This window comes from Thalassophryne amazonica, chromosome 5 (genome assembly GCF_902500255.1).
Source record: "Thalassophryne amazonica chromosome 5, fThaAma1.1, whole genome shotgun sequence".
Taxonomy (NCBI): Eukaryota; Metazoa; Chordata; class Actinopteri; order Batrachoidiformes; family Batrachoididae; genus Thalassophryne; species Thalassophryne amazonica.
This window is the reverse complement of record NC_047107.1, coordinates 127864801-127892661: the sequence shown is the minus strand read 5'-3', so window position 1 is coordinate 127892661 and position 27861 is coordinate 127864801. Positions and strand designations below refer to the sequence as shown.

The 27861-nt window shown below is 40.0% G+C and overlaps 2 protein-coding genes across 3 annotated transcripts in view; one reads left to right on the top strand and one right to left on the bottom strand.

The window, feature by feature from the left end:
* prdm6 (PR domain containing 6) overlaps positions 1 to 27861 on the top strand; it is a 164010-nt gene that overhangs the window by 45258 nt on the left and 90891 nt on the right. For both annotated transcript variants that reach the window (XM_034171337.1, XM_034171338.1), the window contains exon 5: positions 3414 to 3541. In XM_034171337.1, the coding sequence (XP_034027228.1) occupies positions 3414 to 3541 (128 nt within the window). The remainder of the gene's footprint in view (positions 1 to 3413; positions 3542 to 27861) is intronic.
* On the bottom strand, positions 5769 to 9337 carry LOC117511306. The gene is given in 2 exon segments (XM_034171334.1): positions 5769 to 7912; positions 7914 to 9337. Coding segments are annotated over 2 exon segments (2346 nt in total). The 5' UTR covers positions 8937 to 9337; the 3' UTR covers positions 5769 to 6589.

Sequence of the window (27861 nt, the reverse complement as noted above, 5' to 3'; positions counted from 1 at the left end):
GTGGAAAAAGCAGCAAGGTAAATGAGCACAATGGCAAAGCATACTTCAGATTTATATTTTAATACATAAGGATTTTTTATCCAGGCATGCATGGGTTCGTTAGAGCTTTTAATCAGCTTGAGTACAACTTACAAGGCTTCATTTATAAAAATCCATTGAGAATTATGATGACAGGATAAAAAAAACATCACAGTAAATGAACAGAATGGCATATTTTCCCCAAATTTCCACAGTTTACATAAAACATTTTTTTTCTACCCAGACATGTATGGGTTCATTCGAAAGAGCAATTAAATGGCTTTAAAACAAGCCTACTTTTATTCAAATCTGTTAACAAATAGCGACAACAGAGAGAGAAAAGCAGCACAGTTTGTCATCATTTCCCCAATTTTCTGCATTTTACATAAAACTTTTTTTTTCACCCACACATGCATAGGTTCATTGGAAAGAGCTTTCAAATGGCTTTAAAACAAGCCTAGATTTATTAAAATCCGTTATGAAATAGCGACGCTAGTGCAAAAAAAGCAGTCAGTTTATTATTGATGGTCTGCACATCTCCACCCTTAGTAATGGGGCCTTCCTGTCCTGAGCGACGCTAATAGATTGAGGTGTGCACGTCTATTCCAGTCTATATTTACATGAGCAAGCACACATCACTGTACCTCTCTACTCTGATTGGCTGCCACCTTGTGCTTCCCATAATGCTTTGCACAAGTCTGGGGAAGCCCCCACGTGATCTATGATGTCACTGTCATCAACTGTATTGGTATCAACCACCACTACCGTTAAGTGGTTCCAGGCCGTCTGTTCTTTTGATATTTTTCCCTTCAAGGGAAGTTTTTATAATTTTTTTGAGACAATGCAAATTTTGATGGTATTGTCAAATTAGGAATCTCCTACTTAAAGGCTAATAAATAAATTTATAGTGATGCCAGTGAAAAGTCTTTTAATGCCTTAAATCTTAAAAAAAAACTCAGTGGCTGTGACCTGTGGCTGACCTTACTAGGACAGTCAAATCAAATTCCTTGACCTTTGCTGAAATTTATCCTTTCAGGGCAAGTTTGGAGTCAACGTTTATTAACATACCAAGTTTTAGAAATAAGAAACATGATCTGGGAAGAGAAGACCAACAAACAGATGGATATGACCTTTGGCATATATAATATTGGTGGGAAATTCTGGAATACTTGTACACAGTTTGGTGCAAAAGTGAAATACTTTTACCTTTGACTCCAGTGATTGACATTTGGCAAATTTGACCTCGTCTGGGGAAAACCAAAGTCCGACTGTTAATGTAAGCCTAGTTTGATGGACATTGGAGTGAAGAACTTGGTCTTTACTCCAATGTCCCCAATGACCTTGATCCCAATAACTGACCTATGCAAATTTGACTTCACCCGGACAATTTCAGAACTCATCTATATATGTTTGCCAAGTTCAGTGAATGTTGGAGTGAAAATAAAATTTTGACGCCTTTGCATAAGTTCAGACTCAACCTTCATCCACGTACCACATTTGGTGGAAATCGGGTCCTAAGAGGAGAAACGGAATAGCACTTATTAAACTACAGTCCAATTCCCAGGTACTAGAAAGTTGATGGGAAGAGTGGGATCTGTTGTCTTCCTGTAAATGGAGACTTATCCTGGTCATGTTTCATGTTCTTGTGTCCACTGTCATATATGAAACATCATTTTGTCCGAGGCGATGGCAGTCGAAGGCTTTTAAAGTCGGAGTAAATCAGGTTTGTTTAATGTTTAACACCCTGCAGTCCACCGCCATCACAGTTCCAATCTGCTTGACAAAACAGACCGTGATTTGTTACTCGCACTTGTTTAAACCACTTCACATCAACAAGAGTTATTCCTTTTGGTCCAACCAACTCTGATCCGCCACACTCCGTCTCTGGGGATAGGGAGCAGCCTGAAGGGCCTTGGGACCTGGACAGGACTCAGTATCCGAGGAAAGTCCCGAATTCTGGACATTAAACTAAAACCAGAGCAGCCTTTGGTAATCTTTTTGCCGAGTCTGGAATGAAATCCTTTTAAAGGGAGCGTTGTGTTTTTCTAAGAACATAAAAAGAATCAGGAATGAGACGGTTTGTTGAAGTTTTTCAGTCAGTTTTTTTAAAGCACTTAAGCTAAAGAAAAAGAAACAGGGGAAACTTTGGGTGTTTTGGTTTGATTGAATCCTGGTCCCGTGTTCTGACGTAGAAATGGATCCAGCTGCTTTTTCATGGCCCCAGGTGTCGGTTTCCAGAGAAGGTGTATGATCGGATACCCCGGGAGATACTGTGGGAGGTGCTGTAGGAGTATAGAGTGAGTCTCAGGGCCATCCAATCTCTGTACTCACAAAGCGAGAGCTGTGTTTGGGTTCTAGGATGTAAGTCGGGCTTGTTTCCGCCTCCACCAGGGCTGCGCCTTGTCACCAATCCTGTTTGTGATATTCATGGACAGGATATTGAGGTGTCGTCAGGAAGAGGAGGGTTTCCAGTTTGGTTGGCTCAGGGTCTCATCACTGCTTTTTGCAGATGATGTGGTCCTGTTGGCTTCATCAGCCTGTGACCTCCAACACTCACTGGGTCAGTTCGCAGGTGAGTTTAAAATGATTGGGATGAGGATCAGCACCTCTAAATCTGAGGCCATGGTTCTCAGCAGGAAACCGGTGAATTGTCTACTCCTGGTACACTCTAAAAAATTAACTGCTGTCTCAACGAGAAAAAGTGATGTAACAATTTGCATAGATTTTTTAAAATTCCATTTAGATTTAGTTATTTCAACTTTGCTAAAGTTATTTCAGCTTAAGTAGAGAAGTCTTGAGGCATCGGATGAAAGTTGAAATAACTAAGCTGAAATCACTTTAAAAAATTATGTAAATTGTTACATCAATTTTTCTCATTAAGACAATGGTACATTTTTTAGAGTGTAGGGAATGAGGTCTTACCCCAAGTGAAGGAGTTGAAGTACCTCAGGGTCTTGTTCACGAGTGAGGGGATGATGGCGTGTGAGATTGGCCGGAGAATCGGCGCAGCAGGGGCGGTGTTACATTCACTCTACCATACTGTTGTGATGAATAGGGAGCTGAGCCAAAAGGTGAAGCTCTCGATCTACTGGTCAGTCTTCATTCCTACTCTCACCTGTGGTCATGAGGGTTGGATCATGACCACAAGAACTAGATCGCGGGTACAAGCAGCCGAAATGGGCTTCCTTAGGAGGGTGGCTGGTGTCTCCCTTAGAGATAAGGTGAAAAGTTCGGTCATCCGTGAGGAGCTCGGAGTAGAGCCGCTGCTCCTGTTTTTTGCTTTTGTTATCAGTCAGTTCTTGATGGATTTTGATTTTGATGGTTTTGTTTGCTTCCTCTAAGCACTGTTTACAATTTTTCCTCAACAACATTTGGAAAACTCGTCTGTGTTCCAGATCTACGATGCAGAAGGGACGTTACAGCACTTTATCGACGGCAATGATCCCAATAAGTCCAGCTGGATGAGGTACATCCGTTGTGCGAGACACTGCGGCGAACAGAACATGATGGTTGTACAGTACAGGTAAGAACATGACGTTTAACCAAGAAAGTGTACAACAATTTTTAAAAATACTCTATTATTACTCATAAAATACAAGGTGGGCATATATTTATTTATGAGTTTAAATAGAAAAATAGTAAAAATGCTGATTATTAACATTTATTATTTTTAGACAGTTAGCGAAAAATAAGTGATTTTCATCATTAAGGTGCTTTGAACATGAGGAGAAAACTTTATTTAGTTTACCATAAACACAAAAAAACTAGCTGATAATTGATGCTTACCCTTCAGAATAGTCAGCATCAGCAGATAACACCATGAGAGAATTAAAATCCACATATTTCACAGATTTGGACGTGTTTCAGGATTTTATTGGCATTAGGATTCAATCTAGTTTTCTTCTCAGAGATTTCCAACATGTGCACAGAATGAAATATGTCAAACATGTCGTGCATAATCTTTATAAAGATCCAGTGACATCATTTGCGTTTCCCTGACAAATATTTCTTTCTGGAAGTTTCCTCATGCACCGACTTCTTGGTGGGTCTGCAGCTTTGAAAGTAATCAACCTACAGAAACACCCAACATCACAGCTACAAAGATTTTATTGTTTGTTTGTTTGTTGTACATGGTACCTTATTGGAATCCCAGTACAAAACAAAACAAAACAAAAAATAATAAAATAAAATAAAAAAATAAAAATTGTGCTGCCTGGAGCTTTTTTTTTTTTTTTTTTTTTTTACACTTTTTTAATATTCTCTATCATAAAATTAAACAGGCTGCTTTTTGTTTTGTAAAATCAGTGAAAATAAATCTCTACAACATGACATAAAATAAATAAAAATATCAAAACAAAAGCAAAGGCATGTGCATCACTGAAGCATTTCACTTCAAAATGATCAGCACACTTTCTGACAAAGTCAAATACTATAAACCATAAATGTTAAAACCATAAACTTTGCCATCAAATCAATGCAGTATTTTTTTTTTTTGCCTTTAAAAATCACTGCAACATTGGAAAAAAAAAAAATCACACCAGTACTGAAATGGCAATATTAAAACATTGCTGCAGTTTCAAAAAAATCACTACAATATTAAACAAACGCCAGTGCAGAATAGTTCATTCTGCAACTTCTACTGCGACTGTGTCCCCAGTTTGTCCCCACATAGAGTCCCCGTTTATATACAGTCAACCTTTAGCGCAGTAACTTCAGTTTTACAACATGTTGCACTGAAAATATTTTTGAAACAATATTAAAACGAAGCTACAACCTTTGAACAGCTAAGCTAATGTTAGCTTGCTAGCGTAATCACAGCTGTCTGTCCTCATCAAGACCCACCTTTATTCACAACTTCTATCACTGTTTGAAGCTTAAATTTGAAATCTGAACACTTAATTTGAAAAAACATTCTGTGCTGACAGGCTAGGTGCACCATTAGCGGGATGTGCTAGCATTGTCAGGACCATGGTTCCATAAAGACAATTTTTTTCTTACATAGGAGAATTTTTTTTTTTTTTTTTACAAATCAAGAAACAAATCAGTTAGTTATTATCAGTAAGTATTCCTTTGATGGCATCAAATTTGGGAAATCTTGCAGTTTGTTTTAACCGTTGAGCAGTTTTCCGATGTTACTGTTACGTACATATGTTCCTTCATGGACTTTCCTGTGTGCTACTGTTACATCTGCTGCTTTCCTTCCATGAAACATGTAGATGCGCTGTATTATCTCGCTCTCCTGTTGCCTTGTTTGCTGTTTTAGAACTGGTCCATCAGGGTTATCTGTTTTTTTAAACTGGCTACTGGTCTGGCGTGTGTAACATGTCAGCAGCAACACCAGGGCCGTCAAGGGTCAGGTCAAATTTGGAAGCATGCATTCCGCATGTTGCTGTATCCACAACATCATGGAATCAGACTAGATCCTGGATAGCAGCCACTCAGGTGGACAACCAGGCCATACAAAGAAACCATCTATCTGTGGCAGTCAGCTGAAACATGGGTCTCCCTTTGGCCTTTTCCAGCCACTGGGGTCCTCCACACTGAGACACATGCGATCTGGGTCATGTCTCTGATTAAAAGGATGTTTTATATTAAGCTTTGTAGAAAGAGTGGCACAGAGCTGAGTCTGCTGGTGGTCACAGGAGCACTGACCAAATCCAGTGACACAACTGTTTCATTTAAATACTATTATTACTAGTTGGATAATACATTTCATTCAGCAACATTTGGGTAAAAAATTGCATCTGGTTTTTCACCTTATTAATGAATGTGAATCATGGTCAGTGCAGAAAGCTACCAAATCTCTACTATGGAAATCTTTATCAGTATGATAAACTGATAAATTCCTCAATGTATTATTCAGTCGGGGCAGGTATTGTATGGCTTTATATGATTTTATATCTGGAGGTGGGCTGAAGTAATTATTACCAGAATTACTCAGTATTTTGTTTCATCAGAATGCACCATAGACTGCATGCATCCATGCAGTCTGCACCTTTTATCTTATGTAAAACAATGCATAGAAACTGCCTCACGTCATATTCATCTTGTGTGATCATAAGCATCTGGGTGAAAGGAGTTTTCCACTGTTTATGTCTGGCATGAGGGCCAGTCAGACACACATGAAAAACCCACTTTGTGCCTTTGGCTCACCTATGCTGTGGCACACAAAATAAATAAATAAATACAAGCATGTCTGTTTTTGTATGTATGACACTCTTACCAAGGACCACTTCCTAAATTTCGACATCAGAGCTGTTCATCTCATTTTGTTTTCACGTCCTCCTTCTCATCATAATCAATGTTTTTCCCTCCAACCTCAGGTAGACATACACACCTCTGTGCCACCACTGTGGCACACTTCTTTTGCTAAATTTTAGAGTCATCAGTGTCAGAGCTCAGTTTTACTTCACCAAACATTGTACAACACCGCCCCTTGTGGGGAAAATGAGTGTTGTTTAACCTTCACAGAAATTTACATTTGGGCTTTTAAAGGAGACTTTTAAGTGTAGCTATTTGATTTGTTGTTTTTCAAACAGTGCCAGAAATTGTGCGGTTGCTCGTCAAAGACTCACATAATGGAACAAATCGTTCTTCCTGCTTTCTTCACATATTCCTGAATGAATGAATTTATTTCATTTTCGTGTTTTTTCTTCAGTTCAACCACGTCTTCATGACTGGCTTCATGGTCCGACACTTCTTGTAGTTGTTTTTCTATTAATTTGTAGTATTGTTTTTTGTAAGATGGTTTTTGGATCAGGTTTTGTATGATGGCGTCTCTCTGTCTTTGTTGGTGCTGCTTCATATCATCTATTTTCTGGATGTGCTTGTCGATCAAAACATTGACCAGCTGGTTGTACTTTTGATTGAGCACACTGTTTTCTTCAGCCTGCTTTCTGGCCTCTTCGATCTTCTTCTTCTGCTCCTCCAGCTGTTTGTTGTGCATTTCTTGTAATGCTTTCCGCTCTCTGTCCTCCGCTTGCCTTTGGCGTTGCTCTTCTCCTTGTCTTAGCCATTCATATTCCTGTCTTTCTAGTTCATATTCGTCGCGGATCTTTTGAAGATGTGCATGTTCCACTTCTCGTCGCTGTTCTTCTTCTCGAAATTGTCTTTCGCACCACTCCCTGAGTTCTTTTTCCCAAGCCTCGCGTTCTATTCTCATCTCCTCTCTCATCTCTTTCAGTCTTCTGTTAGCATTTGCATTTCTTATTTGTTCATCTATGAGTTCAAATTTTTCTCTCCACTGTTGTTGTGCCGCTTCTTGTTGTAATTTCTGCTTTGCTTTGTCGTTTTCTCTCCTTTTCTCTTCACTATTTCTCTTCTCCAGCTCTTTCTTGAGATGTTCCCCCTTTACCTTGAGCTGTCTGGCTTTGATTTCTCTTTCTTGTTCACTTTTGGATCTTTGTTTGCCTAAAATCTTCATTGCTCCCATTTCTGCGACCAGTTTTTGTTGAAGGTCCTGTTTATCTTGAGCTTCTTCCTTCTCCTTCAGGATCCTTTGCGTTTCTTTTTGTATGGCATCCTCCACCTCTTGGAACATTTCTGTGGTGTAGTAGTGAAAGTTATTTCTTCTCATCATTGACTCAGTCTTCCTCAGTAACTCAGTGACTTGTCTGCTGTTCTTCGGGTCATTGTTGTTGAAGACCTGGTATCTTCCTCCGCAGTCAGCTATCATCTTTTTGACAAACTCGTCACTGCTTTCTATGTAACTGTCAATTGTCTTGTTTTTAAGTTCATCTCCTCTGGTGAATATAATGATGATGAAGTCTTTTGACTTTTCACCAAAAACCTCCATGATCAGCTCGATGGCCTCTTTTTCCTCTGGCGTGATGCGGCCGATCTGCAGGACCAGTAAGAACACGTGAGGTCCAGGAGCCAACATGTTGATGCATTTTTATGACCTCCCTTTTAATGTCGTCATTGGGCAGAGACGTGTCAAACAAGCCAGGGGTGTCCACCACTGCAATGAGCTGCCTGTTCACCTTTTGGATTTCTTTCTGGCAAACTCTGGTGACTCCTTTTCCACTGACTTTGGAATTGAAGCATTCTCTGTTGAAAATGGTGTTACCAGTGGCGCTCTTCCCGCAGCCTGTCTTCCCTACCAGGACCATCCTCAGACATTCTCTGCTCCGGATTTCATTAGAGGCCATCCTCATTATAGATTCCTTTCTTCTAATCCTAGGAGTTGGAGGGTTGGGAAACATATCCTTTGTGAAGGATCTGGATTTTGCACCTCTCATTATGTTCACGCTGTCAAACACCTGATATACATGCTGCTTGTTGTTGACATTGAAGACAACATATCTGTTACCAAAGCTTTGACAGAGGTCTTGGATCTCCTCATTTTGATGAAGGAACCTTGCTGGAGCTGTAGGATCTGACTCTATAGTGAACAGAAGCATGGTGAAGTCTTTGACCTTAGAGCTGAATGTTTTCTGGATGAGGTCCAACTCTTCATTATCTTCAGAAGTCAGGATGCCATTAGGTAGGACCAAGATGAAGGCGTGGACACCGTCTGGACCACAGAGGCTGATGCTCCTCGCTGATTCCTTCATTATTGTCTCCTGAGGTATTCCATACAAGGCAGGCAGCTCCACCAGAGAAACCAAATGGCTGTGCACCTCTCCCTCATTTTTAACACACTCTACACTGGCATTGGCATCAAAATGTCTTTTTCCTAGAATTGCTTTGACTGTTATAGACTTCCAGGCTTCAGATCGTCCACATAACACCAGGTTCACGCGGGATTTAGAAACATAAGGTGGTTCCCACTCAGGTTCATCTCCCAAAGTACAGTTTAGATGTCCTCCTCTATTTTCACTCACCATAATGTCCATCGTCATGAATAATTCTTTGAGGTCATCTTCATGAGGTGTCCTGCTGTTCAGGTTCATAGTGTGCTTCCTTTGCCTGCACATGTAGATGATTTGGTTCACATTAAAGTTCTTTCGCTCTTCTGCCTGTGTTAGGATGACCACTGAGTAATCAAAAGCATCCTGATAAAAAAAAATTCAAGATGGATTTCAGCTTTTGTTTGTCACCTTCAGAGAAGTCAGAAGGATTCAGTAACAGCAGTAGAACATTTGGTCCAGGAGGGCAGGAGACCACGCACTTTCTCATCTCGTGTGCCACCACCTTTTCCATGGGACAGCTGAAGATTTATGCACTTTTCACAACAGTCATAGGTTTTCTACTCCACTGAGTGCAGGCAGACGCAGATTGCACGAGTTTCTTTTGATGAAGAAAGTCATTTTTCCCGGTGATAATGTTTCCAAGTGTCACTTTATCTTCATCACTCTTTCCAATCATCACAATCCGGAATTCGGAGGCTGTAAAATATAATAAAAAGCAGAAGGCATTACAAACAATGACATGACATTCATGGTTTGTCTGAGCACCACACAGTATATCAAGACAAGAAGATACTGTAGTACATCATGGGTACCAGATACATTTGAGCACTACATGCTGTTCTGGGTCCAAACCTTAGATACATGGACACCAACTCAGATGTCACACATTGGGCATTATATATTTTTAAGCTTAGTGGTTAGCACTGATGCCTCACAACACAAAGGTCGTGGGATCGCTTCCCACCCTTTCGGTGTGGAATTTGTATGTTCTCCTTGTGTGAGAGTTTCCTCCCACAATAATTAAAAAACCCTTGCTTATTTGGGTCTGCTCCTTTCTCTGCCCCCATCTGAGGCAGCGTCTCCACATCTGGAGTGGATCTCTGGGCGCTGGACTGTGGCTGCACACTGCCCCTAGTGGTTGGATTGTGTCTAACTGAAATTAGGATGGTTAAATGAAGACGACAAATTTTGTTGTATGTATGAAACATATACGATGACAATAAAGGCTCTATTATTATTAGTATTATTATAAGCACGAGGACGTATCTCACAAAAATTAGTTTTAGCACTCGTACGAACTCAAGGGTAAAAGATACTGAGTAGTAAGTCCATTTGATTTCTCCCTTGTTTCACTCGGGGTCCCCACAGCACATCTGAGGTGGATGACTGTGGATTTGTATGTTGATTTGGCACAAGTTTTATGCTGGATGCCCTTCCTGAGTCCTGACACAACTCCGCATTACATTTAGAATCACCTTGAACTGGGAACCTTCCCCGCCGGAAACAAGCACACTAACGGTTTGGCCACCTGCCCTGTGACAGATACTGAAGACTAGTTACTATTTGATACTTATCTTGAGCACCAACTATTCTCTTGTGGGCACCCGGTGCTTCCTCATGGTCACAAGATATTGCTGTCAGTACCCAATATGCGTGCCAGAAATTTTTATTTTTTTTGGCACAAGATAGTATCACTACAACAGACACGAGTAGACTGTGGGCCGTGTGATCAATGTCCCTTTGAATTTTTGAGACCATGACCTACATCTGGGGTGGGTGCGAAAATGTCAAATGAAAGCCCATGGTTCCACCACACTTTTTTTCACAAATGTGAATTTTGAGCATTAGTGAAAACCACTGGCCCTAAATGGCAACATGCATCAAATAAGTTATTTAGAAAAAAAAAAAAAATCAAAACAGCAACACAGAAAGCATGCAACTGACTTTTAAAAGATAACTTTCTTCAGTATCTATAGATTCTATTACAACCCCTGGCAATAATTATGGAATCACCGGCCTCGGAGGATGTTCATTCAGTTGTTTAATTTTGTAGAAAAAAGCAGATCACAGACATGACACAAAACTAAAGTCATTTCAATTCAATCAATCAATCAATTTTTTTTTTTATATAGCGCCAAATCACAACAAACAGTTGCCCCAAGGCGCTTTATATTGTAAGGCAAGGCCATACAATAATTATGTAAACCCAACGGTTCACAAACGACCCCCTGTGAGCAAGCACTTGGCTACAGTGGGAAGGAAAAACTCCCTTTTACAGGAAGAAACCTCCAGCAGAACCAGGCTCAGGGGGGGCAGTCTTCTGCTGGGACTGGTTGGGGCTGAGGGAGAGAACCAGGAAAAAGACATGCTGTGGAGGGGGAGCAGAGATCGATCACTAATGAGTAATCGCAGAGTGTGCATACAGAGCAAAAAGAGAAAGAAACAGTGCACATGGGAACCCCCCATCAGTCTACGTACTTATAGCACATAACTAAGGGATGGTTCAGGGTCACCTGATCCAGCCCTAACTATAAGCTTTAGCAAAAAGGAAAGTTTTAAGCCTAATCTTAAAAGTAGGAGAGGGTGTCTGTCTCCCTGATCTGAATTGGGAGCTGGTTCCACAGGCAGAGGAGCCTGAAAGCTGAAGGCTCTGCCTCCCATTCTACTCTTACAAACCCTAGGAACTACAAGTAAGCCTGCAGTCTGAGAGCGAAGCGCTCTATTGGGGTGATATGGTACTACGAGGTCCCTAAGATAAGATGGGACCTGATTATTCAAAACCTTATAAGTAAGAAGAAGAATTTTAAATTCTATTCTAGAATTAACAGGAAGCCAATGAAGAGAGGCCAATATGGGTGAGATATGCTCTCTCCTTCCAGTCCCCGTCAGTACTCTAGCTGCAGCATTTTGAATTAACTGAAGGCTTTTTAGGGAACTTTTAGGACAACCTGATAATAATGAATTACAATAGTCCAGCCTAGAGGAAATAAATGCATGAATTAGTTTTTCAGCATCACTCTGAGACAAGACCTTTCTAATTTTAGAGATATTGCGTAAATGCAAAAAAGCAGTCCTACATATTTGTTTAATATGCGCTTTGAATGACATATCCTGATCAAAAATGACTCCAAGATTTCTCACAGTATTACTAGAGGTCAGGGTAATGCCATCCAGAGTAAGGATCTGGTTAGACACCATGTTTCTAAGATTTGTGGGGCCAAGTACAATAACTTCAGTTTTATCTGAGTTTAAAAGCAGGAAATTAGAGGTCATCCATGTCTTTATGTCTGTAAGACAATCCTGCAGTTTAGCTAATTGGTGTGTGTCCTCTGGCTTCATGGATAGATAAAGCTGGGTATCATCTGCGTAACAATGAAAATTTAAGCAATACCGTCTAATAATACTGACCTAAGGGAAGCATATATAAAGTGAATAAAATTGGTCCTAGCACAGAACCTTGTGGAACTCCATAATTAACTTTAGTCTGTGAAGAAGATTCCCCATTTACATGAACAAATTGTAATCTATTAGACAAATATGATTCAAACCACCGCAGCGCAGTGCCTTTAATACCTATGGCATGCTCTAATCTCTGTAATAAAATTTTATGGTCAACCGTAATCAAAAGCAGCACTGAGGTCTAACAGACAAGCACAGAGATGAGTCCACTGTCGCGGCCCATAAGAAGTCATTTGTAACCTCACTAATGCTGTTTCTGTACATGATGAATTCTAAAACTGCTGAAACTCTTCAAATAGACCATTCCTCTGCAGATGATCAGTTAGCTGTTTTACAACTACCCTTTCAAGAATTGTTTGGAGAGAAAAGGAAGGTTGGAGATTGGCCTCTTAATTAGCTAAGATAGCTGGGTCAAGTGATGGCTTTTAGTAAGGGTTTAATTACTGCCACCTTAAAAGCCTGTGGTACATAGCCACTAACAAAGATAGATTGATCATATTTAAGATCGAAGCATTAAATAATGGAGGGCTTCCTTGAGCAGCCTGGTAGGATGGGGTCTAATAACATGTTGATGGTTTGGTATGAAGTAACTAATGAAAATAACTCAGACAGAACAATCGGAGAGAAAGAGTCTAACCAAATACCGGCATGCACTGAAAGCAGCCAAAGATAACGATACGTCTTTGGGATGGTTATGAGTAATTTTTTCTCTAATAGTAAAATTTGTTAGCAAAGAAGTCATGAAGTCATTACTAGTTAAAGTTAATGGAATACTCAGCTCAATAGAGCTCTGACCTCTTTGTCAGCCTGGCTACAGTGCTGAAAAAAACCTGGGGTTGTCTTATTTTCTTCAATTAGTGATGAGTAGAAAGATGTCCTAGCTTACGGAGGGCTTTTTTATAGAGCAACAGACTCTTTTCCAGGCTAAGTGAAGATCTTCTAATTAGTGAGACGCCATTTCCTCTCCAACTTACGGGTTATCTGCTTTAAGCTACGAGTTTGTGAGTTATACCACGGAGTCAGACACTTCTGATTTAAAGCTCTCTTTTTCAGAGGAGCTACAGCATCCAAAGTTGTCTTCAATGAGGATGTAAAACTATTGACGAGATACTCTATCTCCCTTACAGAGTTTAGGTAGCTACTCTGCACTGTGTTGTTATATGGCATTAGAGAACATAAAGAAGGAATCATATCCTTAAACCTAGTTACAGCGCTTTCTGAAAGACTTCTAGTGTAATGAAACTTATTCCCTACTGCTGGGTAGTCCATCAGAGTAAATGTAAATGTTATTAAGAAATGATCAGACAGAAGGGAGTTTTCAGGGAATACTGTTAAGTCTTCTATTTCCATACCATAAGTCAGAACAAGATCTAAGATATGATTAAAGTGGTGGGTGGACTCATTTACTTTTTGAGCAAAGCCAATAGAGTCTAATAATAGATTAAATGCAGTGTTGAGGCTGTCATTCTCAGCATCTGTGTGGATGTTAAAATCGCCCACTATAATTATCTTATCTGAGCTAAGCACTAAGTCAGACAAAAGGTCTGAAAATTCACAGAGAAACTCACAGTAACGACCAGGTGGACGATAGATAATAACAAATAAAACTGTTTTTTGGGACTTGCAATTTGGATGGACAAGACTAAGAGACAAGCTTTCAAATGAATTAAAGCTCTGTCTGGGTTTTTGATTAATTAATAAGCTGGAATGGAAGATTGCTGCTAATCCTCCGCCCGGCCCTGTGCTACGAGCATTCTGACAGTTAGTGTGACTCGGGGGTGTTGACTCATTTAAACTAACAAATTCATCCTGCTGTAACCAGGTTTCTGTTAGGCAGAATAAATCAATATGTTGATCAATTATTATATCATTTACCAACAGGGACTTAGAAGAGAGAGACCTAATGTTTAATAGACCACATTTAACTGTTTTAGTCTGTGGTGCAGTTGAAGGTGCTATATTATTTTTTCTTTTGAATTTTTATGCTTAAATAGATTTTTGCTGGTTATTGGTAGTCTGGGAGCAGGCACCGTCTCTACGGGGATGGGGTAATGAGGGGATGGCAGGGGGAGAGAAGCTGCAGAGAGGTGTGTAAGACTACAACTCTGCTTCCTGGTCCCAACCCTGGATAGTCACGGTTTGGAGGATTTAAGAAAATTGGCCAGATTTCTAGAAATGAGAGCTGCTCCATCCAAAGTGGGATGGATGTCGTCTCTCCTAACAAGACCAGGTTTTCCCCAGAAGCTTTGCCAATTATCTATGAAGCCCACCTCATTTTTGGACACCACTCAGACAGCCAGCAATTCAAGGGAGAACATGCGGCTAAACATGTCACTCCCGGTCCGATTGGGGAGGGGCCCAGAGAAAACTACAGAGTCCGACATTGTTTTTGCAAAGTTACACACCGATTTAATGTTAATTTTAGTGACCTCCGATTGGCGTAACCGGGTGTCATTACTGCCGAACGTGAATTACAATCTTACCAAATTTACGCTTAGCCTTAGCCAGCAGTTTCAAATTTCCTTCAGTGTCGCCTGCTCTGGCCCCCGGAAGACAATTGACTATGGTTGCTGGTGTCGCTAACTTCACATTTCGCAAAACAGAGTCGCCAATAACCAGAGATTGATCCTCGGCGGGTGTGTCGTCGAGTGGGGAAAAAACGGTTAGAGATTGTGAACGGGTTGGCGGTGTACACGGGGCTTCTGTTTAGAACTATGCTTCCTCCTCACAGTCACCCAGTCGGGCTGCTTTCCCGGCTGCTCGGGATCTGCCAGGGGGTAACTAACGGCGGCTAAGCTACCTTGGTCCGCACCGACTACAGGGGCCTGGCTAGCTGTAGAATTTTCCAAGGTGCGGAGCCGAGTCTCCAATTCGCCCAGCCTGGCCTCCAAAGCTACGAATAAGCTACACTTATTACAAGTACCGTTATTGCTAAAGGAGGCCGAGGAATAACTAAACATTTCACACCCAGAGCAGAAAAGTGCGGGAGAGACAGGAGAAGCCGCCATGCTAAATCGGCTAAGAGCTAGTAGCTACGCTAAGCTAGCGGATTCCTAAAAACACACAAAGTGAATAATGTGTAAATAATTTAGAGGTGATTCAGCAGAAGGAGTGCTTTAGTTAAGGCACGTAAAGATTACACTGGGAAACAAATCGTAATCTAGATAACTAGATCAATCTAACTGCGCAGATTAACAGCTAACAGATACAGAAAAACACCGCTGTGCTCCGGAACAGGAAGTGATACAATACCGCAGTGAGAGCCAACCACCAGATTTCAAATGACAACTTTCTGGCTTTAAGAAACACTATAAGAAATCAGGAAAAATAATTGTGGCAGTCAGTAACAGTTACTTTTTTAGAACAAGCAGAGGGAAAAAAATATGGAATCACTCAATTCTGAGGAATAAATTATGGAATCACCCTGTAAATTTTCATCCCCAAAACTAACACCTGCATCATATCAGATCTGCTCGTTAGTCTGCATCTAAAAAGGAGTGATCACACCTTGGAGAGCTGTTGCAGCAAGTGGACTGACATGAATCATGGCTCCAACACGAGAGATGTCAATTGAAACAAAGGAGAGGATTATCAAACTCTTAAAAGAGGGTAAATCATCACACAATGTTGCAAAAGATGTTGGTTGTTCACAGTCAGCTGTGTCTAAACTCTGGACCAAATACAAACATGGGAAGGTTGTTAAAGGCAAACATACTGGTAGACCAAGGAAGACATCAAAGCGTCAAGACAGAAAACTTAAAGCAATATGTCTCAAAAATCGAAAATGCACAACAAAACAAATGAGGAACGAATGGGAGGAAACTGGAGTCAACGTCTGTGACCGAACTGTAAGAAACCGCCTAAAGGAAATGGGATTTACATACAGAAAAGCTAAACGAAAGCCATCATTAACACATAAACAGAAAAAAACAAGGTTACAATGGACTAAGGAAAAGCAATCGTGGGACTGTGGATGACTGGATGAAAGTCATATTCAGTGATGAATCTCGAATCTGCATTGGGCAAGGTGATGATGCTGGAACTTTTGTTTGGTGCCGTTCCAATGAGATTTATAAAGATGACTGCCTGAAGAGAACATGTAAATTTCCACAGTCATTGATGATATGGGGCTGCATGTCAGGTAAAGGAACTGGGGAGATGGCTGTCATTACATCATCAATAAATGCACAAGCTTACATTGATATTTTGGACACTTTTCTTATCACATCAATTGAAAGGATGTTTGGGGATGATGAAATAATTTTTCAAGATGATAATGCATCTTGCCATAGAGCAAAAACTGTGAAAACATTTCTTGCAAAAAGACACATAGGGTCAATGTCATGGCCTGCAAGTAGTCCGGATCTTAATCCAATTGAAAATCTTTGGTGGAAGTTGAAGAAAATGGTCCATGACAAGGCTCCAACCTGCAAAGCTGATCTGGCAACAGCAATCAGAGAAAGTTGGAGCCAGATTGATGAAGAGTACTGTTTGTCACTCATTAAGTCCATGCCTCAGAGACTGCAAGCTGTTGTAAAAGCCAGAGGTGGTGCAACAAAATACTAGTGATGTGTTGGAGTGTTCTTTTGTTTTTCATGATTCCATATTTTTTTCCTCAGAATTGAGTGATTCCATATTTTTTTCCTCTGCTTGGTCTAAAAAAGTAACCGTTACTGACTGCCACAATTTTTTTTCCTGATTTCTTATAGTGTTTCTTAAAGCCAGAAAGTTGCCATTTGAAATGACTTTAGTTTTGTGTCATGTCTGTGATCTGCTTTTTTTTTCTACAAAATTAAACAACTGAATGAACATCCTCTGAGGCCGGTGATTCCATAATTTTTGCCAGGGGTTGTATTAAGTAAGCAACACTAGAGCACCGCGCATGTAGAACACAAACCTCCGTCAACACGAGCTTCCAATTCCACAAATTTTTACGTTGGAAAAAATTTTCAATGTCAAAGTCCTGTTACAAGTGACTTTTCATAAGCTAAAATAATATATGCTAAAATACTCTCGGCTGTATGAGCATTGTCTTCTTTATAATTTGCAGTTGTTTAATTGGTATCTAATTAATTGGTTAATTGCTATATATATATATATATATATATATATATATATATATAAAATTATAATTATAAATTTATTGTTATTTACATTAATTATTAGATGCTATTGTCTTATTACAATTTGTACATATGCAATCAAGCTCCTCTGTTTTGTCGCGTGATAATTTTACAAGGACGACAATGTAATTTTTTATTTTTTTATTTGAACCTTTATTTAACTAGGTTAGTCTAATTGAGATCAAGATCTCTTTTACAAGGGAATCCTGGACAATTCTAAAGTTTCCAATCCACCTAACCTGTATATCTTTGTAGGAAGAAGCTGGAACACCCAGAGGGAACCCACACAAACACGGGGAGAACACGCAAACTTAAAATAACTTGAATCATATCAAGAGTGAATTCATGGAGAATATTGCTGCCCGTGCCATGAATAATACCTGATATAATAAGATGAAAGCCTCTTGAGAGGAGTTGTTTTTTACATATAAAAACAAAAAGGTCACCATTTTGGCCCTTCTCCTCTAACCAGGTCTACTTGAATTTATTCTTGACAGAATGTAACGCTTTAAACTGTCTCCCTGCTACAGAACAATGTTTCCGACCATGATTCACTTCACTAGTTTCAACACGACTATTGGGGTCTGTGAGATGAAATGGCTGGACACAAATGCTTGGTTCAAACACCAATGGGGTTCGTTCAAAAGGCAGAGCTCGGTACACAAAAAGGCAGTCAAAAATCAGCAACAGTAACAGAAACATTAGGCCAGTCCTGGTCCAAAAACAGGCAGGCCATTCAAAATACAAGGCAAACAAGACAAAACTCTAACGAAGGGCTGGAAATGAAGGCATAAAACACAACGATCTGGCAGGTGAAGAGTTAGAGAAGAGAAGCTTAAATACTGAGTGAAATGAGCAGGTGATGAGAAGCAGGTGTGAAGGAAAGATCCAGAGCAGGGCGTGGAAAGCAGAAGAAGGAAACCGCCCACCACCAAGCTCTGAAGTGACAGACAAATGGTAAATGGACTGCATTTATATAGTGCTTCTCCATCTGCAGATGCAATAATGTCTGACATTGACCCTGATGTCAGGGTGCTGTCATACAAGGCGCCCACTACACACTGGGAGCAACTAGGGGATTAAGGACCTTGCCCAAGGGCCCTTAGTGATTTTCCAGTCAGGGTGGGATTTGAACCCAGGATCCTCTGGTCTCAAGCCCAACACTTAACCACGAGACCATCACCTCCCCAACAGAGAAGAGAAAGCAGTGAAGGAAAAAACCCAAGCAGAGAAAAACATCCAAATACAGATATCAAAAGTCCCAATCCTGACAACGACACGGTTGTTTTTGGAATGCTGTGGATTTCTCTTTAAAATTTGCAACATTTCTCATTGGCTGCTGCCTGTATGAGCAGCAGCTCTCGACAAATGGGATTGCGTGTTATATTTATTTTTCAGTCTTGGATGTTTGGAAGAAAAATACGAAAACACGAGACTTCATGTCCACTTTAACATCTTGTTGGAGACGTTTCGAATTGATTTTACAAACAATAGACTGTTTCGGGCCTGAAATCTGATCCAGACCGCACCAGAAAACAAAAATAACCTGGAAAATGTTGCTACAGAAAGGGAAAAAGAAACTTCCGGGGATTCCCAGATGGCTCACATCACTGATACAAGCACTAGATACCACCTCATGATTACTAGCTGTCATCTTGTGTCCAACAAATATAATCATGTGGGCACCAGATACTAACTTGTTGAGCATCAGATAGAGGCTATAAAAACATCCATCCATCCATTTTATTCCGCTTCATCCGAGGTCAGGTCGCAGGAGCAGCAGCTCAAGCAAAGCCGCCCAGACCTCCCAATCCACACACACCTCTCCCAGTTCCTCCAGGGGAACCCCGACGAAGCGTTCCCAAGCCAGCTATGAGACGTATGCTGAATCTCAATTCTACCCCTCAGCCCTTCCCCTTACCCCTTCCCCTCCATTTGCGCGGGCACGAGAGACAGAGGGGTGTCTCAGTTCTTTTTTTGGACCGAGGCGGAGGGCTACAAACCCCTCTGTTTGGAGTGATCTGGATGCCCACTCCGTTTTGACGGGTAGAAGGAGCTTACTGCTGTCTCCGAAAAAAACCAACATGAAGCCGAAAGAGCCGCACAAATGAAAGCGGCTTTCATTACAAATTACGCTGTTTAGAAAGTTATATGTTGCCAAAAAAACTTTTCAGGCAGTTGCCCATGACAGCAACGTGTATGCTGCTGGATGCATGTTGTGTATGTTGTCGTTCTGAAGAATATCGTAACTTCGCTCGTGCGCTGAGGTGTTATAATGCGCATACATACGAACGCTACGATAAGACACTTTTATATCTCATAATGGAGAAAATCATGATAAAGGATAAGCACGTTAATTGTATGTTCATAAATCTTTGCATAATATCAATCCCTGCTGTTGGATTTCAAGGTCTGTAACGTGTGTAATTTTGTAAACAAACAGGGAGCCCTGAACACACTCAGAAAATGAGGAGACGTTGCATCAATGGAATAAGTTGGAAAATATATATACACACACACATGTATATGTGTAACACATAACCTGACGTCCTAATAGACTGATATATTTGTCAAGGAAATTTCTAAAGGAAATAGTGCTGGATGCAAAAAATGAGAGAATTTGAAAAAGAAATATAAGGTTAACAGAACTAGATGCAGCCCAAAACATACATACAGGTGCTGGTCATATAATTAGAATATCATAAAAAAGTTGATTTATTTCAGTCATTCCATTCAAAAGTGAAACTTGTATACATTCATTGCTCACAGACTGATATATTCAAGTGTTTATTTTAATTACTAATTAATTAATTAATTAATTAATTAATTACTAATTAATCAATTAATGATTAGTCAAACAATATAATTATTACTATTATTGATTAATTATTATTAGTAGTATTATTAACATTAATTAATTACTGATTAATACATTACATTACATTACAGTATTAATACTATTAATTATTATTATTATAAATTACAAATAATGACATTAATTAACATGACATGATTGCGATGCGTCGAAGAAATCTGCAACTTCTTCTATTTCTTTGCATTTACACAGAAAGGCGAGAAAATAAAAAGGGCAAACAGGCTACTGCAACACTTGAGTTTCAGTTGCCATGTTAACAAACAGTGGCAGTTTGAGACAGTTTTTTTTTCTCCGAAGGCGGCGGGGGGGTGTCTCAATTCACAGGGCTAGAGGCATACCCCTTCACCTTACCCCTTGTTTTAAAGGGGTAGGCGTAGGGGTAGGAGTAGGGCCAAGGCGAAGGGGAAGGGCTACAAAAGAGAATTGAGATTGGGGGGTAGTCCCTCCAGCATGTCCCGGGTCTTCCCCGGGGCCTCCTCCCGATGGGACAGCCTGGAACACCTCACCAGTGAGGCGTCCAGAGGGCATCCGAAAAGATGCCTGAGCCACTTCAGCTGGCTCCTTTCGACATGGAGGAGCAGCAGCTCGACTCCGAGCTCCTCCTGAGTGCCGCTATAAAAATGTTCTCAGCCTTAAGGTGTATAACTGAGTCCAGTTTGGTCTCAGAGGTTTGAGGTCTGGACTTACCAGGTGCTGATATTGCCATCATGTGCCTTTGGTGGAACAGTCAGAGAAACATTCAGATGGAGAAATTGTGATGGCTGGATGGAAAAACACAAGGCAGAATTATGAGAGTAGAACACAAAGTGAGTCAAATTATACGCATTTATTTATGTTATTACATTAAATATATTACAGTTGCATATTTCTGTTCAACTTTGTATGGTGATATGTTCACTGGATGAAGAGCTGGCCTGCCATATGTAGAACTGGGTTTGAATCCCAATCAAGTAGAGAATCTTGAATCTTTGACTGGACTGGGTGCTTGACACGAGGACGTTTCGCTTCAAATCGCAGAAGCTTCCTCAGCTAAAATTCTTGCTCTGGTAGTCTGACTTCTGTCTGAACCCTCGTCGACAAGAACAAACATAAGCCACAAAAGCTGGAGTTTTAAACCTAACCAGATGCCTCCTACCGAGAGGCAGACTGCTATTGGCTAGTGACTAACAATTGCTTTAATTAGCACCTATTGTGCTCTAGTTAGCACCCTCCTAATAACAGGGTAGCTGTCCCTCCTAATGATGGGACTGATGCCTCTCCTAATGATGTGAATGACTCATTACCATGAACAAAAGACTGAAACTGCTTTGATCTGAGTACCCAATTGTAAACAGGGGACAAAGCGTGTCTCAGACCCCCTCCCCAGTTAAGGCTGGGTTTCAACTGCCTTAGAATGCCTCCTTCACCCCTCTCTCAAACCATTTCTTCTCTCTGGCTAAGATTTTAACTTCCTTGTCCTCAAACGTGTGTTAGTGTCTTTAGGTGGAGATGAACTGCAGACTGAGGTCCACTGTGCCCTCTCTGCAGTGCTGGTATAGCCTTTTGTGTAAAGGTTGCTTAGTCTCACCTATGTAGTGTTCGTTACAGTTTTCCTGACATCTGATAGAATACACCACATTGCTTTTGTAACTAGGGATCCTGTCCTTAGGGTGAACTAATTTTCTGTCTCAAGGTGTTAACAGGTTTAAAGTAAACTGGGATTTTGTGCTGTTGAAGATCCTCTGTAGTTTTTCCTCTACTCCTACTAAATAAGGGAGAGACACTCCTCTTCTTCTTGTCTCTGTCTCCTGTCTGTCTGGTCTCTTTGTTCTCTGGGACTTCTGCACTTTGTCCAGGGACCATCGTGGGTACCCACATACTGTGAGGGCTTTCCGGACAAGTTGTTGTTCTTTAGCCCTTCCCTCTGCAGTTGTGGGCACCTGTAGGGCTCTGTGTTGAAGTGTCCTGTTCACCCCGAGCTTGTGTTCAAGGGGGTGGTTTGAGCCAAGAGCAGATATTGGTCAGTGTGAGTGGGTTTCTGTAACACCTGTCTGGAGTTGCCTGTTCTCTCCAATCGTAACATCACAGTCCAAGAAGGCTAAATGGTTGTTTCTGGCATCCTCACGTGTGAACTTGATATTGGAGTCCACTGATAGCTTGATAGCAACAGGAGGTTGAGGACTTTATGTCTGTCAATCCACATCCGGATCACTTCCAAGATTCAGTGGAGTCTTCATGTCCTAATATCTCTCCTTGGAGCAAATGTGGTGAAAATCCATCCATCCATCCATCCATCCATCCATCCATCCATCCATCCATCCATCCATCCATCCATCCATCCATCCATCCATCCATCCATCCATCCATTTTCTTCCACTTTATCAGGAGTCGGGTTGCGGGGTCAGCAGCTCAAGCAAAGCCGCCCAGACCTCCCGATCCACACACACCTCCCCCAGCTCCTCCGGGGGAACCCCAAGGCGTTCCCAAGCCAGCCGAGAGATGTAGTCCCTCCAGTGTGTCCTGGGTCTTCCACGGGGCCTCCTCCCAATGGGACATGCCCGGAACACCTCTCCAGTGAGGCGTCCATGGGGCATCCGGAAAAGATGCCCAAGCCACCTCAACTGACTCCTTTCGACATGGAGGAGCAGCGGCTCGACTCCGAGCTCCTCCCGAGTGACCGAGCTCCTCACCCTATCTCTAAGGGAGCGCCCAGCCACCCTGCGGAGGAAACTCATCTCGGCCGCTTGTACTCGCGATCTCGTTCTTTCGGTCATGAACCAAATCTCATGACCATAGGTGAGGATCGGAACGTAGATCAATCGGTAAATTGAGAGCTTTGCGTTTCCTCTTCCTGTCTCCAGACTGTCCTACCTGTGCCGTCCCTCTGACACATTGATTTCTTATCCCGTCCATCCAGTTGCCTTTTTGTTTTGTTTTTTGTTTTTTTACATCTCAACTTGCGTGACTTCAAGAATAAGCCTGGCAGTTATCAGATTTGTATTTATTTATTTTTTAAATCACAAAATTCTACCTAGGATTATCTGGATATGTCTGTCTACTCTTGATTTCACAAGATGACAGGATGAGACAGATTTTATGTCTGAAACTTTTATGTGGGTAAGAAAAATTATAGTTTCATGAGTTCAGTGTAATTTTTTTAACAGGAAAAACAAAAACATCACATTCATTTACCGTATTTTCTGGAGTATAAGTCACACATGTCAAAAAAATGTCTATTAAAGAGGGGAGAAAAGAAAAGATATGTCAGACGTTTTTCTGTATGTGGAGCACACCAAAACACAGCATTTTTGTGTAATTGTGGTAAAAGATAAGACTTTATTGATCTCACAGTGGAGAAAGTTCACAAGTTACGTCAGCTCTTAAAAACACACAAGATGAGTGTGAGTAGAGGAAAATGTGCATCAAAGAGCGTGTGCAAAGATAAGCACACTATGTAACACAATTTTTGTTCCTGGCATCTAAGTGTTATATTTCAACTTCTTATGTCTAAAATCTATGGAAAAATGACTACATTCAGCACAAACTTTGATTTTATTTTTTAAAGTTCTAAAAGTTTCTTGAAATTTCTAGATAATTCTGGAAACTTCTAGAAAATTCTGGACAGTTCTAGCAGTTCAAGAATATTCTAGAAGACTACTCAGTAGTAGTGAAGGCGAATCGAGAATATTCTTGAAAACAGACAAATTTCAAAATATCATTGTCCTGATCACAGAAGCAAAGTTTCTGTGGAATAACAGCTATTTTCTATTTATTTAAGGCATAACAGGTTAGGAAAACACAGTGTGTACCCAGGAACAAAACAAAAATAAAAATTTGTTACATAGTGTAATAATACAACCCCTGGCAAAAATTATGCAATCACCGGCCTCAGAGGATGTTCATTCAGTTGTTTAATTTTGTAGAATAAAAGCAGATCACAGACATGACACAAAACTAAAGTAATTTCAAATGGCAACTTTCTGGCTTTAAGAAACACTATAAGAAATCAAGAAAAAAAGATTGTGGCAGTCAGTAACAGTTCCTTTTTTAGACCAAGCAGAGGAAAAAATATGGAATCATTCAATTCTGAGGAAAAATTATGGAATCACCCTGTAAATTTTCATCCCCCAAATTAACACCTGCATCAAATCAGATCTGCTCATTGACATTGACCCTATGTGTCTTTTTGCAAGGAATGTTTTTGCAGTTTTTGCTCTATGGCAAGATGCATTATCATCTTGAAAAATGATTTCATCATCCCCAAACATCCTTTCAATTGTCCAAAATATCAACATAAACTTGTGCATTTATTGATGATGTAATGACAGCCATCTCCCCAGTGCCTTTACTGACATGCAGCCCCATATCATCAATGACTGTGGAAATTTACATGTTCTCTTCAGGCAGTCATCTTTATAAATCTCATTGGAAAGGCACCAAACAAAGGTTCCAGCATCATCACCTTGCCCAATGCATATTCGAGATTCATCACTGAATATGACTTTCATCCAGTCATCCACAGTCCACAATTGCTTTTCCTTAGCCCACTGTAACCTTGTTTTTTTCTGTTTAGGTGTTAATGATGGCTTTCGTTTAGCTTTTCTGTATGTAAATCCCATTTCCTTTAGGCGGTTTCTTACAGTTCGGTCACAGACGTTGACTCCAGTTTCCTCCCATTCGTTCCTCATTTGTTTTGTTGTACATTCTTCGATTTTTGAGACATATTGCTTTAAGTTTTCTGTCTTGACGCTTTGATGTCTCCTTGGTCTACCAGTATGTTTGCCTTTAACAACCTTCCCATGTTGTTTGTATTTGGTCCAGAGTTTAGACACAGCTGACTGTGAACAACCAACATCTTTTGCAACATTGCGTGATGATTTACTCTCTTTTAAGAGTTTGATAATCCTCTCCTTTGTTTCAATTGACATCTCTCATGTTGGAGCCATGATTCATGTCAGTCCACTTGGCGCAACAGCTCTCCAAGGTGTGTTCACTCCTTTTTAGATGCAGACTAACAAGCAGATCTGATATGATGCAGGTGTTAATTTGGGGATGATTGGGTGATTCCATAATTGTTTCCTCAGAATTGAGTGATTCCATATTTTTTTCCTCAACAATCTTTTTTTCTTGATTTCTTATAGTGTTTCTTAAAGCCAGAAAGTTGCCATTTGAAATTACTTTAGTTTTGTGTCATGTCTGTGATCTGCTTTTTTTCTACAAAATTAAACAACTGAATGAACATCCTCTGAGGCCGGTGATTCCATAATTTTTGCCAGGGGTTGTACTTGTAACAATACAATAAAATAAGAAAATGAGGTAGAAATAGAATATATATATATATATATATATATATATATATATATATATATATATATATATATATATATATATATATATATATATATATATATATATAAAACATGATTGGAATGAAAAAATAGGAGCATCTTATTTACAATATGTGAAGTTGAATTTAGATGTGATAAGGTGACATTAGTGCTGGGATTTGTGAACAAGTCATTATTGCACATGATTTGTGGACATATTATTGCATATGGTCATAGAGTAGAAAAGTAGGGCATTTTAGAATAATGGGCCTCATTTGCAAGTGTGTGTGTGTGTGTGTGTGTGTGTGTGTGTGTGTCAGCACAAATCTGTGCTCAAACAATGTGTACGAACGTTTGACACACAAATTCACGATTTATCACCATGTTCTTACCTCAGTATATGAACACAGTTTATATATTAAAAAACAGTTTGTTCAAATTAATAATTAATGTCAGTCAAGCATGTAGTGACGTGCTTCTTTGCAGAGCAGAAGGTTCCTGGTTCAAGACCACCACTGCCCGTCTGCATGTAATATGGAGTTCCATCAGGAAGGGCACCCGGTGTAAAACTTGTGCCAAATCAACATGCAGGTCCACCTCGGATCTGCTGTGGTGACCCGGGTGGAAAAGGAACATGCTGAAGGGACTTAATCATTTTGTATTCCTGGTTATTCCAGTTAAGGGTCACGGGTGGGGGAGGGCTTAGGCTTAGGGAGCCTATCCTAGCGCTCACTGAACGAGAGGTTGGGTACGCCCACAACAGGTCACCAGTCTGTCACAGGGCAATAACTAAATTTGATTTAATAAATTAATTCACTTAGGCGTTGACCAAATGTATTAATTAACTGTCAGTGTGACGCCGTTTCACCGTGACACTTGACACAGAATGAAAATGCCTGAATGTTGAACTTCTGAAATGTCACATCATCGTTATACTGCTGTTTTCATCAGTCAAATAAAAAAATATTCGTAATTGGCAATAATCTTGTGTAAAATAGTATGTATGGGACATAATATAGTAACTAATAATAAGAGCTACTGTTACATTAAAAAATGTGGCTACGATTTTAAAAAATTCTGCCCCGTCTGTTTTGAAATCAGGATGGAGGTTGGGGTCAAAAACCGGAGATTGTATATGTCCCAAATAGACCTGTTGACATTAAATTTGCTCAAGACAGTAACACGGACACAAACTTTGTCTTGTGTTGTTTATTTCCATACACAATTTTAATGACACATTTCCACCGTACACGTAATACAAACAATGAGAATACTGTATTAATGTTCTTAAATACATGACAGCTAAAGAAAAAACTTGATTTGTCAGTTATCAAAAAACAAAACAAAAAACAACAACACTGGAACAACTTCAAACAAGTAACAGTTTATACATTTGACTGAAAATAAATCCATCCACACATTTTTTTTTTATGTACATTTGCTGTATGATTTTTCAGCAATGGACACTTTACACTAAAAACAAAACAAAAAAAACCAAAAACATAAACTCATGGTTGTTGAAATTTGAATGCTTTTATGACTTAAAAAATTTGCAGTGTTTCATTCACATTTGGCTTAATAATTTTACAAATATCTGTTGTTGAAACAGTTTCAAACATGGTTTTAAAAAAACAAAAATGAGATTTTAAGTTTTTACTTTGCACACACTGAGATTGTGCTTTTAAACTTACACACACACACACACACACACACACACACACACACACACATATATATATATGTATATATATATATATGTGGCATCACAAAGTGAACTTGGTGTTTCTGATTGGTACATGCTAGCTTGACCATCTCTGAGTAGTTTTTCAAATGAGTCGTCAGTAAAACCCAAAACAAAATACAAATTAAGAGATTTACAGTCCTGATTTAAATTTGTTAAAACATCAATAAGAAAATTTCAGCTGTTTTCATGACTGACTAAAATAATATATCAAAGATTTCAAGATAAAGCTACACACTGATGTAATGAGGTGGGGGGGAGGATGACTCATTAACATTTAAGGGTTTAATTGGCCAATTAAACAAAAAGTATCTCACAAAATGGTGCATTTCTTTGACTTCCTCAGGTGTTCTTCTATCCACATGTTGAGTTCTTCCTCCTGTTTTTTGTTGGAGCTGTTCCAGGTCTTTCTTTGAAGGCTCAGTCTTTTCCAGTTCGAACATTTCGTCGTTATGTTTGGCGATCAGCTTGCTGTGGGATCTCTTAAAGGGTTTTTGGACAGTCAGCTGTTTGATAATTAACTCCCTCTGTTTGTCAGACCTTTCCTTCATGTCTTTCATTTGGTGGAAGTGCATCTGGACCATGGCTGAAAATCCCTCGGTGTAGATCTGCGTGAATTCATTAAACTGTTCCGCCTGCCTCCTGGCTTCATCCTCCTTCATTAGCTTCAGTTCTTTCAGTTCGTTGTTGTAGAGGTGCTGTAATT